The sequence below is a fragment of the Athene cunicularia genome (genome assembly GCF_003259725.1).
Source record: "Athene cunicularia isolate RWA chromosome 2 unlocalized genomic scaffold, athCun1 chr2_part1, whole genome shotgun sequence".
Classification (NCBI taxonomy): Eukaryota; Metazoa; Chordata; class Aves; order Strigiformes; family Strigidae; genus Athene; species Athene cunicularia.
The window spans coordinates 139,705,284-139,724,623 of NW_020799095.1; the positions used below are offsets into that span (position 1 = coordinate 139,705,284).

At 42.6% G+C, this 19,340-nt stretch overlaps 1 protein-coding gene across 1 annotated transcript in view; it reads right to left on the minus strand.

The window, feature by feature from the left end:
• The window catches only part of ENPP2 (ectonucleotide pyrophosphatase/phosphodiesterase 2), a 72,134-nt gene extending 60,589 nt beyond the window's left edge, over positions 1–11,545 (minus strand). Inside the window, exon 1 of the mRNA XM_026843135.1 lies at positions 11,336–11,545. Coding sequence (XP_026698936.1) covers positions 11,336–11,545 — 210 coding nt within the window. The remainder of the gene's footprint in view (positions 1–11,335) is intronic.
• Between the last annotated feature and the right edge of the window lie 7,795 nt (positions 11,546–19,340).

Below are 19,340 nucleotides of genomic sequence, written 5' to 3' on the forward strand. Positions count from 1 at the left end.
GGGTAGGAGAGGACACAGATGTTCACATGGATGCTTTGAGGGGGTAGGTAGGGTATCAAGGAAAACAAGCTATTAGCATAGACAAGGGTCAGACTATCCCTTCCTTGGACATATTGTGGGAGTTGCAGCAGCTTCTGCAAGTATCTTTTGTTCTTACACAGGTAAAAGCTGCATTTTGTCAAGGAGGCGATCTCCCTGGCAGAGGGTACAGGACTGACTGCAGAGGAGTTGCACCACCATGCCCACTGATACTCCATGAGACTGGGAAGACCCACAAACCAGGCTGTGCTCATGAAAGTACACTCTTCTCACAGCAGTGCCTCGAAACTCCACCCAACAGCACCCTGAGGCTTGAGGAACAGTCACCAATTATCTGTCTACTCATCACCACCCTGGGGGGAAAGGTATGCAAACTATGGTGCCTGGTGCACTGGAGGAGTGTGCTGATGATGACTTTCCTGTCCAGAAAGATCCATAAAGGGGTGCCAGACCCTCAGGGACAATCACGGACAAATTAAAGTCTTCAAAATTACAGTGTGCTGCAGCCCAACCCCTGAGGCACCTATAGGCCCATCAACATTTCTGAGCACCCTACATAATGCCTGCAGGGTTCACAGGGCTGGGAGGTGAGCACCCAGATCCAACCCAAACCTCACTGAGAACGAGCAGCAAAGCACATCCATCGCATCCCTTGTCACCTCATCCTCCTGTAAGTGCCCTCCCAGGATGGCTACCAAACCATGTCCTGCAGAAAACACAGGTGTACGGGGTCTGTCTGTCTGAAACTGAGCCTACATGCTCTGCCTACCCAGAGAGAGAAGAGGAACCATCGGCCAGGGGCGGACCTGAGTCCCAGTCTCTGCTTTGCTCAAGTCAAACACTGGTATACTTACTGAGGACTGAAACACAGGCAAGTAGCTTGGTGAAAAAAAAGAAGTGCATAATGCAGTAGAGAGATAAATTCTCCCACACCCCGCATCAGATACAACAGCTTCAGCAGCTAAATGAGGGCTGTGGATTTGGCGGTAACACTGCAGCTACCTCTGATGCCAGTGGAGCAGCCTTAGCTCAAGTGCTCCCTACACATGCAATCACCAGCTGTGCCTGCACACAAGCAGGGTGAGGTTTATAAGCGAGGCCATGTCTTCTGTTAGAAAAGCGAGGTTAGCTGGAGAAAGGAGGAAGTTTTCAGTGACAAAGGAAAGCTTTGCGTGCCTGAATGACTGTCTCTCCTCGCAGCAGTACTACAGCTAGTAGAGCAACCGTTCCAACACAGGGCATTACACCTCTTCTAAGAACCACACTCAGCAACAGCATTAGCACTAGTCCTACATGTATACCTTCATCATCTTCAAAGAAAATAACAATTTCCCAATTCAGTTTTGGGACAATATTAATATTACGAAGCAGCACGAGTGCTTCACTAAAATGCACTGAGTTCAGAACTATGTTTCTTAAGATAATAATATATAAAAATTCTACCATGATGGAGAATAAAAACTGTTCCACGATGAAAAATCACATCATGGAGGATATGAATGAGTGAAACATGAAGCCAAAGAGTCCATATGATGTCTTTTTAATGCAGCCCATGCAAAGCTAAGTATGTCTTCAGGTCCTCATCTTTGTTTTCCGCTGCCGGAGTTGGTGATCGGTGTCACAGGTGCCCATCAACAGCTTTACATTCATCTTTTTAAAAGCGTTATAGGCTTCGGGGGTGTGAAAATCACCCATCTACCTCCTGAGAGTTGTCTGGAGGTCTCAAGGGCCTTGCATGGTACCTTACATGTGACACACACACAGAGTCACTGCTAATTTATTTGAATTTTACAAGCCATACAAGCTACTCTGTCCCACAAAAATCATAGCCCTCTAGAAACAATGAGATAAAACTAAAGATGTTAAAGCTACTTAAAGATGCAATAAAGCAGGTTTTCTAGACTTCAAATCATATTCCTAGTTTCTTTGTGTAACTTCTATGTATGTCCTTTACCATGTTTGAACATTTCTCAATAGAATATTAGCTTTAAATGTCCTGTGTATATAAAAATTCTTGTAGGGACTTCTACAATAATCCTATAACATCTCTCTTCTATTTAATCACATTTACCCTCAGCCCGAACTCTATTTTGGCACACTTTTCAAACTCAAGGCTTGGATATGATTAAAAAATTTCCAAGTGCTAATCTTTTCCCTACAAGTAAAATGTGGATATAATTAATAGTTTTGTTTACTTTGAGTTTGTTTTCTTTGCCAAACAAAAGTTTCTGGTTGTTTGTTTGAAATCTCTTTTTTAAAAATGTTTTTGGCACTTGGATCAAGAAAGAAGTATTTTAATTAATATTTTTCTTCTTGTTAATCGAAAAAACCCCAATTATATTTTCTAAATAGCTAAATCCTATTTAATTTCAGTTTAAAGACCTATGTCACTAGGAATATTGTTCTCAACTTGCCTTCTCAACTTTAGACATCCATGCTCTACAGCACCAACACTTCTGAAGAAAAAGCAAAGTGGGGTCAGGCTGGAAACAGAGGATTCCACCACAACAAATGGGACATGCTTTCACGTGGGCATATTTTCCTCCTGCTTCTATGCATAAGGAGGCATCTCAAGCCTGAAGAACTGGCTGCTGTTATGGTGACCTGTAAGTGGCTGCACCTATGAAAGCTTTTTTTGGCATGGTAAATGAATGCATGAACATAGAACAGGCTGTGGCAGTGTTGCAGTTCAGAAAAAAAATAAAAGCTGAGGGCCTTCTGGGGCTTGAACCTACTTCACATGAACACAAGTCCAATTCTAGTGCAGAGAAGTTTTATTTTCATAAGGACTGCAAGAGTGCACCACTAAATGCAATCAGTCCAGCATAAGGAGATGGAAATCCTCTATGAAAAAAAATTCCTGAAAAAAATCGGACAGAAGATGAAGAAGAGATGTCCTCCGAAAAAGAAAAATAACAATTATTAAAGCTGCCTAAACTGCCTCATCGGATTCACTGAGTGCCCCACTGAACCCTATGTGGAGGAGGATACAATGAGAACTGTACAGGCTTTTGCTCAAAGAAAAATGCGTAAAATGAGAACACAGCCAACACTGTCACAAACTTAGTCCCATCTGCAACCCCTTTTTGGGGATATTTATTTATCTCTTAGTTGAAAGACACATCTTTATAACTTACACAAGCTTAAGCTATCCTCAGCTGTCAAGACGCGTGAGGTATTTGATTAACTTTGAAATAACTGGTTTTTCTGCCTTTTTCCTTCAGAACAGAAATAAAACCAGCAAATAGAGTCCAGATACCAAGCATCTACCAGGAATCCTGGCAGACTGACTAGTCCTTGCCATCATTTCCATCCCTCTCACCCCAAACAACAATTCCTAGGGCTGCTTAGCAACTCAAAACAGGTTAAAAAAATACCCTTTCTTTGGCAGGTTTTGCAGTTGGATTAGTTCCCTACTCTGGTCCTCAGCCCTGGAAGCAGCATGTCTGTGAGATACAGTGAGCTGCAAACTGCCACTGCTTCTGAACCCCAAGCCAGGTACCGTAAATAAGCAGCATCCCATGGCCCAGGGGAGCGGAGGGCAGAGCACAGACAAGCTCTTCTCTTCGCCCCCACTTGCTGCTGCTCTCAGGAGAGCAGTGTCACTGCAGCATTTGCTCAGTTCTCCACTTTTCTTAGCATGTATCTGCTGCTGCCTGCTTTAATGGCAAAGCACAAAAGTGTAAAACAATTGTGTATTACTTTTGGGGTCATTTCAGACAGATGGGCCACTTTCCAAGCATCACAAATTTTCCTAAGTTGAACCATGACACCGCCACTTTAGTTGAATGCCATTTTTTTTTGGTTTTTTTTTTTCTGATTACAGCTGAGTGCAAAGATGACAAATGTAAGTACAAAGGGAAAAACATCCTGTTGGAACAGTACTCCCTGTTTTCTATGGGTGAGAAAAGTATAAGCAACATTCAACAACAAAACAATGTGATCCGTTGCTGGATTTTTTTTTAAAACTCATATCATAATGTGTAACTGAATAAATGTCAAGCTCTGCAGGAATATTAAAAAAAAATGAAGGAAAGTGCTAGAAATCAAAAAATATACAACTCTGTGCTAGCATGAGTTTACATAAGGATTATTGTTTGGGGGCTTTTTGCTGTAAATACTTTTTTTCACCTTTACAGCATAAAACTTCAGATAAGATTAAAGATTATTTTTTTAATGGATTAAACAGACTGTAGGGAAACTCTGGACCTCAAATATGAATAGATTTCTTCAATATTTTAAAACAATCTTACTGAGTTAAGTTTTAATTAATCTCTTTTTTTCATCAAGCAATACAAGATTTTCAGAAAGAATCAGTTCCTTGGTTTAGTGATTGCTGCCTGCTGTAAAACAAAAGCAGCTCTGCTTCACTCAGCCTTCACAGAAAGCTCCCCACCCCAGTAAATCTCTTTACACAGCAGACAAGACTAAAGTCATCTTGAAATTATATTCATTGAAGTTTCTCAGGGCAGAGACAGATGTTCCTGGGTATCCACAGAGAGCCTGCAAAACAGCTGGGACTATTTAATTTAGCAACCTTTCACTGTACATTGCTACCCCCTCTCCAAGAAGTCACAACCAAGTATTTTTGAAGGCAATGTCTGGTCCAACCCATGTAAAAAAGGACACCTCCTTTTCCAGCAGTAGCTTTGCCAGCAGAAGGAAAGGCCTCCAGTGCCTGCTGCACCTGCTCAGGTGTGTGAGCTCAATATTCCATCCTTTTGGGTGAGGAGTTGCGCAGGCCAGCTGATTCTGTCCCTCCTCTGCACGACACCGACCATGGGAGTTTCACTGCTTGGGTGGTCTTCCTCCAGTCTGGTGCTGAGGAAGACTCTAAATCACATTTGAAAAAACCCAACAAACAAAACAAGCCACTTTGGGTAAAGAAGCCAGGATGGATGATGGAAACAGGCAAGGATCAGCAATATCTTGAGGTGACAGCTGAAGTCAGCAGAGGGTGAGCACCCTTACCCCTGGGGTGAGCTGGGTTCGCTTTGCACTGAGACAGAGCAGGAGCACATACACGCCTCCTCTGTGGTAGCTTAAGCCATGACAGCTTTGCTGAAAATGAGTATTGGGCTATAACCTCATGTTCATACTCATGCTCATAGCCAGCCTAAGCCTGCTGAAGCATCTGTTTGATTCTACAGATAATTCAGCATGGGTTTGGAAGCTACTGAATCACAAAAATGACACTAGGAAAGCTTCTGCTTTCCTTGCTTCCTACTCTGTCACATTATAAGTGAAACAAATAAGCCAGCCCCAAAGCCTCACTGTGTAAGGGCAGGTGAAGTGCAGTCAGACTGCAGGACAGAGGGCCCAGGGCAGAGGTGCAGCAGGCATTTGGAGAGGTGGCAGCTTCAGCAAATAAACCAGGCCTGACCGCTGCCAGCAGCAGCTGCCAGGACAGCACAGTAGGTGAAGGGTACCCAGTATCCCATGACTGTCACAGCCATTCCCGACAATCTGTGGGAAATGCTAAGCTGGCTGGGCAGAGGAATGGAAGGTCAGAAAAAGACATCTTAGCGTTGGGGATGAAAAGAGGCAAAATGTATTAGGAAAACAGAGCTCTGGAGATTCCAAAAGGGAATCTTCCCTTGTTCCCTCTGTTGTGGTGCTTGGGGAGAGGAAACCATCCTTGTGATCTCTGCTCTATTGTTAAAGCTCTGTTCCAGTTGTACTCTACTGCACAAGTCCAATAGATGTTAAGGGACATCAAAAAATTAGAGCCTATTTAGGTGCATTGAATTTATGTGGTCAAGCACAAATGAACCAAATAATGAATCCTTTTGGATTTGGCAGCCAGCTGAGAATGGGACCCTTTGGGTTATTCCCTTTAAGGAGGATTTAAATTTCGGCATTCTGTCATTTACAAAGAATGTACAAAAAAATAGTTTCCCTGAGCAGGGAAAGGAATCCTACTGTTTTGAATATCCAAGAGGTACTTAAGGGCTTCTTACATTTATCCTGAATGAAGGGCCATCAGCTCCAAGGGAATTTCACCTGATTTTATAGCAGTGATCTCTTCCCTCCGTCTCACCCCAAGGCATGACCTTGTCTGGGGTTTACCTGTTGTCTTCACTGCCACCTTAGCTGTGCAGCTCCAGCATGGAAAGAAAGGAAAGCAAGCATTTACAGGTGATGGCAACTTAATTATTTACAAAGTGTTGTTTCATCAAGACATTTTCTCCTCACCTCCTCATAGTGGCCATATTTTAATCCACAGCATGTTTTTGATTGTCTCAGCTAAAATTTGTTTTGTGGGTGCAAAGAGAGCCTTTGAAGAATGCCCAAAATGATGAGGAAGCTGTAACTCTCCTGGGCTGAACAACGCACTTCCAATGTCACCTGCTGCAGGTACCAGACCACAGACACAAACTCATACTCTTCTTTCTCCAAAGATGGCTGAACCAAGCCATATTTTCTCTGTATACAGTCTATGAAGTTTTTAAGTATTGCACCCAACATCCTTCACCAATTCTTATACAGCTGAGGACTGATCTGAGGCTGATGCTGACATACTAAACCACAGACTGGTGCAGCCGTAGGGGTGGCAATTTGTTACCCTGAAGTTGAAATCAGAGTTTCTTTTTCCCAGCTTTAGTAGCCCCGACACTAAATTTGGTGCAGGACTGATCCCCCAGTCTCTCTGCTGCTGCCACAACATGAGTTCCTCATCACCATTCTGTTCCAGCTCCAGTAAACCCCACCAGCCCTTGGTCCATTCCCCTATGGCCAGAAAAGATTTTCATGCTGTCACATTCACCAATAGCACCAGGGACATAGTTAATATAACCAAAAAGGTTTTTCTGCAAGAGGAAATGTACAGCAATAGGTGAGCAAATACTCTATAGAGAGTAACTTCTATGTTGAAATTCACTTTATTGTCTTTGCCCTTTTTACTACTATTTGTCAAGAGTGATGGTACAACCAACTGCACCAAAATCTCCTCCTGACTCAAGGACTCACACTTAAATAGGGCAGTTTGGAGCAATTCTGCAGAGCTGAGCTGCTGGAGTCATCACTGAAAACACAGGACATGGGACATGGGATGGGGTGTCCCTAGGCTACATTCCTCCCCTCTTCTTTGTTATGCTGCTTGCAAAGTGCTGAGGGAAGTGTTCAAATCCAGTCCAAGGTTTGCACAGGGCTCTCCTAAAGCCTGGAGTGATTCCCTGTGGAGCCCATTCAGAGAAATCCTGCTCGAACTGCCTAACAACTTTTGCTACAGCGTGGACAGAGTATTAAAATCATCCTTTCTTCAGGTCCACACGTTTCCCCCTTGCAAATTATCCATGTTTGGCAAAAGAATGACCTGGTGGATTGGTTTGTGTGTAAACACAAGCATATGGATCTGTCTGGGAAGGTCTCCTTTTGGGTTAGTCCTGGTTAAGTGCACATGTGGCCCGGCAGCCTAGGGAGCACGCCCTGCCTTGTCCTTACACTTACCTGCATTTCAACACATGCCAATACAAAGCCAGAAGCTTGAAATTTGGCATTAGATCATAAAGTCTGCATGAACAAACTAGTATTATCCAGTACAGTCCATGTATCCCAAGTTCTTTGAGCACCACAATGATGAGAGGAAGGACCTCAGCTGAGCATGCTATTTAACAACATGCAACAAGAAATAAAGAGGGGTGAAGAGAGTAAAATGGGAAATTGCAGTATTGGGGATAGGAGGTACCTGCCATGGGAGGGAGGGTTTCAGGAAAAGAATGGCAGAAACAACTCTGGCCACCTTCCACAAATGATGTGCAAGTTTCTACACCAGATGACACTCGAATTAAAAATAAGGTTATGTTCAAGGATGAGTTCCCAAGAACTCCTCAAAAAAGAAACCAAATATCATTGAAGAGGCAAGTGATAACAAAGGCAGAGACAACTTCCAAAGCAAGAAGGCTTTCAGGTTAAAATATTTAAATAGCCAAAAAAATACATGGAAACAGAAGATCAGAGGCTAAGAGGTCCAGAAATATGTAAAATTGCGAATTATTTTTATAAATATGAGGTGAAGATTTAAGGCGCCTGTATTGGGTGTCACTGCCCAGGGGTGACCCGTGCTGGACACAGCCAGCTCCAGTGGACACACCACAGGGCACAGCTGAGCCCCTCACCCATGATGGTGACACCTCTGGTAAATCATACTGAAGAAAGGGTAAAAAATGCTGTGCAGGTAGTGAGGAAAAAGTTGTGAGAAACAGCACTGCAAACACCACGGTCATGAAGAAGGAGGGGAGGAGGTGATCCAGGTGCCAGAGGAGAGATTCCCCAGGAGCCCATGGAAGAGACCTCAGTGGAGTGGGTTTATCCTGAAGGACTGCAGCCCGTGGGAAGGGCCGATGCTGGGGCAGGGAGAGGAGTGAGGAAGAAGGTGCAGCAGACAAGGGCTGTTATGGATGGACCACATCCCCCATGACACCCAGGGTGGTGGGGAGGAGGCGGAGGAATCGGGAATGAACGAGTGAAGTTGAGCCTGGGAAAAGGTGGCGAATGGGGAAAGGTGATGTTTTAAGTTTTGTCTTTGCTTCTCACTATATAAATCTATTTTAATTGGAATAAATTAATTTTCCCCAAGTTGTGTCTGTTTTGCCCATGATGGTAATTGGTATGTGATCCCCCTGTCTTTATCTTAACCCATGAGCTTTTCCATCTATTTTCTTCCCCTTTCCTGTAGAGGAAGGGGAGTGAGAGAAGAGCTGGATGGGCATCTGGCAGCCAGCCAAGGTCAACCCACCACAGCTTCCTATTAAAAATCTCTACAAGATATTATGAAATTAGATAAACAAAGGAGAAAGCTTATAGATTAAACTTTTGAGGTATTTCACAATAAAAAGAGTGGAAGGAGCACATGAAGTCTCCCATAGAAATGAAAAGAGAGTGGCTGGACAGGAATTTTTTTTTGGGGGAGGCATCTGAGGAAACACTTTATCTCCCAGTCACAGAGGTAAGGAAGGTCTGTCTGCAGCAGGAGAAAAGCTCTGTCTGGCTCAGGGCAAGAAGACAGAAATTGAGCATAAACTGCTATTATTTTGTATTTTTAATCTCTTTTAATCCAATTTTTCAGGTATAGCACTACAACTGGAGCTTCTAAGCAATGGTATTTAAACAGTACACAACAGCAAAATATTCCCAATGCCTATAGAGCCCATACATATTTATTTATGTATATATAAATATTTCTCTGTGTATTGAAGTGACAGTGACCCTCTTCTCCTTTAGTCTAAATGTGTGGAGCACACACAGTTTCATGTGTTCTGGGACAAAGAAAGACTGCGAGATCATTTGGTGTATCACCCCGCAGACAGTCATCATTTCACCTGGTGCTGAGCTTAAGGGAGGCTGCATCCCAGCAGCACTGGCGCAGGTGACATGGGGAGAGGCTGGGAAGCTCAAAAGTTCCCATCCAGCAAGATGCAGCAGAAGCCAAGGATGCTGCCAGCTTTGCAAGCACACCATACCAAAACCAGTTTGTGTTACTGGTGTGTCAGCAATAACAGGTTCTGCTACGTTTCTGTAAGCGACCCATTAATTTGGTGAAGCACCATAAATGAACACTTACAATAGTGCATGGGAATTTGGATGAGGTGGTGCTAAGCCCTAGCGCTGCCACGAGCAGTCTCACGCCACCACCTTTCATTCATCTCTCAGAATTACCTCCGCTTCCAGTTCAACTAATGTCAAAGGATTACATTTGGCATCCTTGGGTAAAGGCTGTGCAAGTGCTATAATTAACAGCTTTCAAGAATGATGCTAACATATCTATAGCTATCTGTCATTCAAACTCAGCTGGTGTCCTTGATGAATAATTGAAAACCTCCCCACTGCAGTGACTTTAAACCCATAGTTTAACCATCATATTACATCCTCTGAAATAAGGCAAGATTTTGTAGCATAAATATTGCTACACAAACGTACCACTGTTTTGTTTTCTTAACATCCTATACAGGCCAGCCTGTTAGGAGGAAACAATTCTACAGTCTTGGACTTCATGAGAAGTTCTCTCTTAATCTAAAAATGTCTGTAGCTATCCCTGAACAGTTCAGCAGATCGCCTGTGGGCAGCCAATGTTAAGGGCAGAGTCAACCTCTTCTTTCTTTTAGGTACAGGCAGCACCCCCACACCTCTCTCTACTCACCAGGTCCTGGTCCGCCAGCCCCCAGCCCACCTCCCCACAGCACATCCTGCAAAGAGGGCTGGGGCACTCGTGTAAGCTACAGACAGAGCTTTGACACCACCCTGGTAATGCAGTCTTTCAAACAAAGGGAGCAATACCTGCTTCACAACAGAAATGCTCTATTTTTGAATCCAACAAGTCAGCACCTCACTTCGACTTGCAGAGCTGAGCGTTTCCATCAGATATGGTGGCAATAAGGAGCAGCCTGCTCAGCACTGACAGGGGCTGACGGGAAGCTTGCATAGATCAGTAGTAATTAGAAGCAAATCACAATTAAAATCTAAGCAAATCAGAAGCAAAAGAGGAACCCAATGATTAATACTTCAAAATCAGAGTAGTCAAAACCATTATGGGGCCAACCATATGGAGGGGAACTACAAGGCATGCACTGTTTTATTAACACCTTATCAACTTGCCTCTCTAACCAGCACTTTACATTTTTGACATAGGGAGTTATGAAAAAAATACAGATCCTTGAGGTGTTAGTGCCCTGATCAAAGAAGTACATAGATTTTCTCTGGAGAAAAAGGCTTAGTAGAGGTGCCTGTAATAGGAACCTTATTTAGACAGATTGCCTTTAAGCCCAGGACTTTACCAGTGAATCTCTAGACACTGGAAATTTTAATATAAATCAAAAGCCAAGTCGTGTGGGACTTTAAACTCATGATTATGTACTTGCATAATATTAATATTGTAGGAGGTAAATACAAAACACAAGATACTTTGCTTGTGTGTGCTGGATGACAATTTTAATATTGCTATAAGGTAACTACATATGTGAAAGGCGGTTTATATTAAAAAGGTTAAGAAAGTAGACATCTTCAGAAGCCAAACGAGTTTTAAGAGATCAACTATGGTTTTTAAAATACATTTTCACCTCTGTGCATTAAATAATACTTTCTATTTCACTTATGAATCAGAGCACTTCTAACATCACCCCTGAACGCACATTGAAAGGACTTCCAACTTGCGAAATCCCAATCCAAGTTGCACTTGGCAAAAACACATTAATGCTACTTCATAGCCTGACTTTGCTTGTAATTATATTTATTTAAGACTATGTTAACAAGCCAGAAAAGCACACAGGGCGGAAGGGGAGGAAAGATGCGCCTACCGTACCAGCGGGTCTTTTTTCTCCATGACTGAAGCTTGTCGTGGAAACTTCGCTTTGCCCTGGCCACGGCAGCGGCTCCTAGCAGATGTGCTTGCCCAGGGAGGTTGGCCCTGGGCTGGGTCCCGGGGGGCTGCCTGGCTGCCCTGGGCCTGGGATCCCGCAGCAGCGTGGCTGAAGTCAGGGTGCCAGCTGCCCCAGAGGGACAATGGCTCCATTGGGAGATAGCTGGGGGACAAAGAGGCTGCTTTCAGGAATGATTTTATATGCACACATGTGACCTTTGCCTGAAATGACTCTATGGAAAGCGTCCCTGTCCTGAAGCTCTGCTTTCAAATGCATCAATCTGAGTGGCTTGCTTAATCTGTCCTTTTTTTTTTTTTTTTTTTTCTTTTTTCCTTTTTAATTTTTTTTTACCACAGATGCCTCAGGAGAGGTCATGTGCAGATAACAAGGTGGTGCTGAGCTCTTTCTGATCGTTTAATAGAGCTATTCAGTAATTGATAGGACTATTTTCTTCACTTTGAAAAGTCCTTCACCATAATCTGCTAACTGGAGTACTTTTATCTGCTTTCAGGAATTTAACTACAAAACCAGAGTACCCTAACTTCCAATCCCACGTCCTGAGCCAGCCTACAAGCCGCTTCCAAGCTCAGACCACATAATTTTAAATTTATGCATCTAGATAATAACAGCAGAGCCTCTGGATTTTTAATGTCTAAGAGTGACTTATTTATTTGTTATAAATTCATTTAACTGTGATTTCTAAGTATTTTGAAGGCTTCCTACTTGACTGGATATAAAATAGAAGCTGTCAACACATAACACACATGAAATCCCAATATCACTGTAGCTATACCGGAGGTGGGGGGTGAAGATGGAGTTTATCACCCTTACATTGGGATACGGCAGTGAACACTGCAGCTGTGGCAGATAAAAGGAAGGTCCCTCAGACCGATTCTGTGTTAGACTATAGGGAAGGTTAATAGCAGTGTGCCTCTAAGGTTAGCCAAATTTTCCTTGTAAGATCTTGATTTTTGCTGTTTATTGCTCTGACAAATTAACATTTGCACTGACATTTCTGTGCTGAAAAGAGTTGGGTTCTTTAGTCTATTTTTAATTCAAGGCAAAATATGCCAAACATTTTGGAGATGAAATCAAAAGATGTATACTTTGCTATACTAATGTTAAACAAAATTATCTGTCCTTTCCATAACAGATCACAGGCTTGCATACCCTAGAGCAACAGATTGGATTTTGGGGACCAGGGAAGAAAGGCCTTTGTTAAGTGAATATGTTCATCCATCCCTACCAAATTCCAGCCAGATTTGGTCAAGTTATACATCTTTAAGAGATCTTTGTGTATGCTCAGCACTGTGTGCAACTTGCTCACACTTAATTGCTGAGCTCTCTGAAGATCATCTTCTCTGTGTGTCTTTGAGCTCTTTACAGACCACGGGTCACACTGTAGGTTTATTTTAAGGCAAAGGAGTTTTACTTACAGTCACAACAGAATTTAAGAGTGGGTTCATGTCTGTCTGTCTGTCTGTCATGCACACCTCCCACCCTCACCAGCACAGCTGCACACAGAGCCCACATCTCTCCCATGAAAAGTGTGTGCTTCTGCATGATGGGGAGAGGGATTTCTTATCCCGAAATAAACCCTACCCCATCCCCTCCCAAATCAAACCCCACTGTGAAATCTCCCCATGGATTCCCCATTCACCCTCCCTGCTTTCTACAGCTCCTTCCCTCACCATAAGCCCTTCAAGAGAAAGAACACTGAAAAGGAGGATAAAATCAAAGCTTTGAGGAGCTGCTGAATAGGTAATGGGTCCTGTATTGTAAATGAAACAGGTCTGCTGTTGGAAAGACAGCACAGAGTATGTGACAATGCACAGAGACCACAGAAGAAGACAGATTTCAAGTGTTTGGTTTAGAAACCTTAGAATACCATGTCAGTGTTTTTGCATGTCAGGTCAAATAATTTTAGATACAAATCCAGTTAGAGTTATATAAGTACTAAATGCAAGCATTTAAAAAAAATAAAATCTGCAATATCTAGAAGCAAAATATCTGAGCATCTTACCACAAGGGAGAAAAAAAAAAAGTACTGAAGCAGAAAAAACAAATTAGCAAACTCACAGATCTCCCCGCCTCATAGCAGGCTGTTCCCAGCCTTGTACTCCCTAATGCTTATTTGAATTCCATTTAAAAGAAGATGCCTCTCGCTTCCCTTTAAAGCTGATGTGCAGCCTGCCATGCTATTGACAATTTTTTATCCTTTGATCCCCATCTAATTTAAAAAAAAAAAAAAATTAATTTCAGTTTATCACTTCTAATTATTTGTTGCCCCAGGAAAATCCACCCATTCTACAGCAGAAGGGCTTAAACTCATTCTTACAAGTGCTCTGCTGAATAAAGTCATCTTTACATAACAAACTAAATGATTTCTCCACATTTACAGAGTCTACACATTCCCTGTATTTGAAGGCAAGCACAAGCTTCCCCACTTAGTCTCGTTTCAGCATGGTTCACAGGAACTAGCATGATTTAGTATTTCCCAATATTTTCATTGCAATCTAAAAATATTTTGGTAGATCTTTACCCCTGTTTAACACCGCAGCATTCTTGGTCATATGGCTATTGACTTCTTTGAGTCATACTCAGTTAAAATAAATCTTAGTCAACTCTCTCATTCTGTATAAACAAACTCAAGCTATTCAGCAAAACAGATGCTGCTGTCTCTAGATGTCATGGGGAGCGGTGGGTATTGCTTTAGATAATGCTTCGTCAGAATTAACGCACACTAACGAGCACAGTTCAAGCTGGGGCAGCCGGCCAGGGCAGGGCACAGTCAGAGGAGCACACAGTGCTGCAAGTGGGAGCCAGTGCCAGTCCTTAAGGGCCCAAAAGGCACAGGAAAGGCTTTAGGAATGAATGTCTACCCATACACACATCCTTTTAATACATATAAATCTAAAGAGGTAGTTAAGGCCCCTAAGAGGGAGTCTGTGCAGTGCCACCACCACTCTTTTACAGACTGGCCATCAAACACCTTCTCCCTGCAGCATATCCTTGGTGAGCCAAGACCAGAGCTGTCAGAACTGCTTTCTGGACTTGGCTTTAGGCAGCAGTGAGGCACAAGCTGCTCAGAGCAGAGCAGGGCTGGACATGCACAGGAATATAGCTGCTGCACTGAGGAAATTTCCAGGTGTGTCAGGCAGCTACTTCCCATTTGAAGGAGCAATGCAGCTGGGCAGACAGTAAATTGCAAGTCTTGGATGAGGAATTAAAAATCCACCAAAGTCCTATTTTGATCATGCAAAACATCCAGTCTAATGAAAACCAAAACGACAAGTTTCCAGGTATACTAGGTTCAGAAATTAGTATTCAGGAATTTGATTTTACAACAAATGCACTGATGAGAAGACTTACTGAGGGGCATAGTTTCATGCTTTCATATGCGGCCCAGGCCAGGCTATACTGGAAGGTTAATGAAAACAATAAAAAAAAATATTCTTTTCCTATATTTAGAATGTAAGGAGATAATAGTGGGTGAGACTGAACCTTTGCAGACACATAGGAGAAAAAATTATACAGGCTCAGCTTTAAAGCAGCTGTTCTCATCAGAATCAGAAATCTGAACATCTCTTGATCTTGTGCAATCAGAGGGAGTAGCTATATACTTAAATCAGGCCACACATTGAGCACCTATATATGGATCTCCGGAGCTAACATTAAGATCCTATTTTTAAAAGTTGTGTTTACAGATGCCTCAGCCTGCTAGAAATAAAGACCTTTTGAACATTACTCCTTTTAATCCCTGCATTTTTTGCATTCATTTTTGAACAGTATTGTTGCAAATAAATTAATTATAAAATTATATCTGCAGTTAAATGTGTCATGGGTAGTGCAGCACTAAAATCAACTGTAAAAAAGAGCGCTTCAAAAACAATTGCACTGTAGTCGTGAATAAAAGAAGATTGTGACTTACAAGAAATATACAACCCCTCCTCCTGTTAATCTGTTCCATATTTGATGATTGAGCGTGAATTACAGTTGAAAAATATCCCGGGGGATTACTTAATATACCGCCTAATCCAACCATCCACCCCCTGCAAAGTACAACCTCATGTGGTTTTGCTTCATTAGGAGTTTCTCTGCATCTCCAATGTCCCAGCTCAGTTTCACCTCCTGCAAACAGGTCTGAGCATGAAGAAATGGCTTCTGTGGCCAGAGCTGTGCAGAAATATGTAATTCTGTACAAACATAATTGCATGATCTGAGCTAATGGAAAAAACATACTCTGTCCGGCTACCTTCTAGGCATGGCTGGAGTTACCCCTTCTGCAATGTGAATGGATGATGTGGTCTTGTATCTCTGGCTTTGCTTTGGCATATTTTCCTTTTCTTAACCCTTCATTTACAGTATTACATCTGCATAACAGCTTTGCTCAAACTCCAAAGGTTTACTGCTTCTTCCGTTCAACAACATTTTTCCTCACGTGAAATGTTTTATTTTCACTAGACTTCACCCGCCACCAGGGATGTTATGGTATCCTTTATGCTCAGTTTATGCAAAACCTTATCTTCAATTAAAAAAGTCATCAGACCCAGAGCTTCTAAAGATCCTTTGTCAGAAGATTAACCCTCCCCTCCTGAGCTCTGCTAACCACAGTACACCAGGATACGAGCAGCTATAAAATAGCACAGCTTTACCAATCTGCACCAGCAGGATCCACCTCCTCGAGGGTAACTGCCATGGGAAGCCTGTGATGGAAGAGAAATGGCCATAAACTGTAGTTATTGGTAAACACATGCGGGGAGACGAAGTGTGGATATGTGAAGAATCATAAAGATCATAAACTGAAGCTCAGTTCTCTCTGGCCAACATGAAAAGACTCTGCATAGGCTGAAAGTTTCCTCTGAGAAAGCATGAACTTGCTGAGATACCTTAAAGCTTTATCACTTGGGCCATCATGCAGGGCACTCCAGAAAAGGGCTATAGAGGAGAGCAGATCATTACCAGTATCAGACAAGACACTGCTCCTTGGCTTGAGGGCTGACACCATGGCTCCTTTATCTGCTTTCCATATCACTAAAACATTGCTTTCTACACCTCCTATCCTTCTCTTCTCCTACCGGTTTTCTTGCCCAAAGACAACCCCTATGCCCTATCCCAGACAACATCTCTGTAATCTAACACAGATACAGCTCCACCTCATTTTGGAGTTCCTAGTCTTGTACAATATGTACAAGTTATGTCAAATTCCACATTCAGAACAAGATGTACAAATTTCTTAAATGAAACAGTAACTCACAAATTGTAACTAAGTATCAAGTTAATAAAATCCTTCAAGAAACTTGAGATATATATGCCCAAAAAGGGAACACCACAAGTTTCAAGGTTCTTCTTATCCTGCTACAGAACACCCAGTGCTGAAACCCGGCTGTAAAGGCTTGTAAAGAGATATTCCACCAGGAATAAGGGATATGTAGACTAAAAAAAAAAAAAAAATTACAAAATGAACCAATATCATAGCTACACAGTCCCCACGAGCTGTACCTTTTTCACTAAAGATGAATGCATGAGATTGTAACACCCATCCACAGGTGAGAGTAGCCAACAAATACAGCCAACATACCCTAGAGAACTGAGAAGTCAAGAAACTCCAGAAAAGGCTTTCAGAGGAAGGAATGATGACTTCCAAGAGGTCCCACTGCAGCACAGGTGTGGAACACACAGATGGATTTGCAGGTCATACAATAAGATCAGCCTTTGAAGCACGGTGAGGAATTTTGACCACCCACCAGCTGCTGTGCCAGCAAGAAGCTGTTGGTCCAATATATCCATGGCATGACTTGGTTTGTTCATGCATCATTTGTAATTCAAGACCAGAAGGTTGGCCACCATTAGAATAGTGCCTGGATCTTCATCTTCCTGAAAAGAAAGTTATCATCTGGAGAGAACATAAACATTTCAATCTTTTGGGAGTCGGGGAAATTGCTTGATTTTTTTTGGAAGAAAAAAAAATATTTCTTGTTTCTTATCACCTAAAATTGGGGTATAAAAGCTACTTCAAATAAATGAACAACTCATCCTTGCATTTCATGTGAAGCCCATTGAAAATCCATTGTGAAAGGAAGCTACAAGCCCAACTGCAATGTGGATCAGGGACTTCAGAGTGCTAGACTGAGCAGGTATTGGTCATGATGACAGCTGACCCTGCATCAAAATGCACTCAGTTCTGGGGAAAAAACTGGGAGCAAACTGACCTAGTTTTGGACACTACAGGGAGGAGCCGCTGTGCAGTGAAGGGTTTTGGGCTGAACAAATGATCTCTGACTTGAATTTTACATATAACTATTTGAGACTTCTAAAACAACTCCGGTTTGTTTTCAAAGCTCGGTTTATATTCCTGCTTACAATTTATCTTCTGCTTTTGATTCCTCACAACATCTGTGTCCTTTTTCCAGACCCCCCCCTGCATGGTTTTATTCACTAAAGCTTTCAAAGTTTTGTTTTTGTTCTAACGTTTTTGCCTTCTAAGTTGTTTTTATTATGATGTATACCACACTGAGCGCTCTGGCAGCCTGCAAGGGATGTTTTCTAAGAAGAATAAATTATGGGCATTAATAAAACAAAGCACAGAACTTTTGAACATTTGGTTTCAACGTGGAAGGATTCTCTTTCATATGAGAATCATGTTGAGGATTTATTTCTAGGGGGACTTTTTCTGTTATTAAGATCTAACAAAGCAGTATTTTACTGAAGGCTTTTTGTTTTTTCCTTGCCTACTCTGTCATGGTTATTGCAAAGCTCTTCTGCTGTTTCTCATTTCACTGCAAGGTACCTATGTGCATATGAAAGGTACACTGTGCAGGGTTTGCTTTCAAGTTTTTCAGTTAAGTGGGGGGAGGGAGGTTTTGGGGGTTTTGTTTGAGCTTCTTTTGTGGAGAGGGATTAAGGTAAGGATACGGAAACCAGGGGCAAAGTAGTTCTTTAAAATAAATCCAGATCTCCCCTCTGTAAACACATGCCAACCAAACATACAAATTATGGCAAATGGGTTGGCTGTGTTCACAACTGGGTTAGTGCTAAAAACCAAGAGCGCTATAAGCATGAGTTACAACATTTATTCGGACCTCCTTGAAAATTCTTCCTTTCAGTAGGCTCAATCCTGCACCATAAGCAATTTAGCTCTCATGAGTAGTCCCATTGACTAAAAGCAGGGCCTGGATTTACAGGGTCACCTAAACCAACAGAAGAGTTTTGAATGCAACATTTTCCCATAAGTCACTTCCCATTATACCCTTTTGCCACCTGGACTCCATCTCCTTAAATCTGCTTTATGGGTCCCATATGCCTTTATTCAGCAAAGTGCTCAAGCTTTGATGGAATGGAAGGGATGTAAGCGAGCACCAAACAGCTTTACTGAACGGGTGCTGCAGCCGCACTCCCAATTAATGCCTCCTTTCACATAGCTGCATCCCCACACTACACACAGTGAACAGCCTCCCACTTGTAGTTCCCAAAGACACTGGCTTTCTCTTCCAAACCCACTTACAAAATCCAGCCTCCAGCTTACAGCTTTGCACTGTTGTCCTTTACATGCTGGAGGTGCCTTTTGCTAAGTATTGTTGAGTGCTTGACCCCCCCAAGTCCTTCAATTCCCACAGGGTTCAGTTCCTGCTGGTTCACAAGAGCAGGGTGTCACCCACAGCCCAGTAGATCTGGGGGGTGGCAGGCCCCAGCTGGCACCGCTTGACCACCTCCTTGTACCACCTCTGACCCTCACTTGGCTCTCAGGGGATTTAATTTAGGGTACCCTAAAAGGCACAAAATAGTCTTTTCCTACCCTGATTTTGGTTGGATTTTGTTTCTGGCCATTTAGCAAGCTGACTCACCCCATCAAGGTGAGCCTCTGGTCTGATGCACAGGAATCTCCAGAAGTGGAGTGGGAGGATGACAGGACCACCATGTTCAGCAGTACTAGATCACCTACCTGTA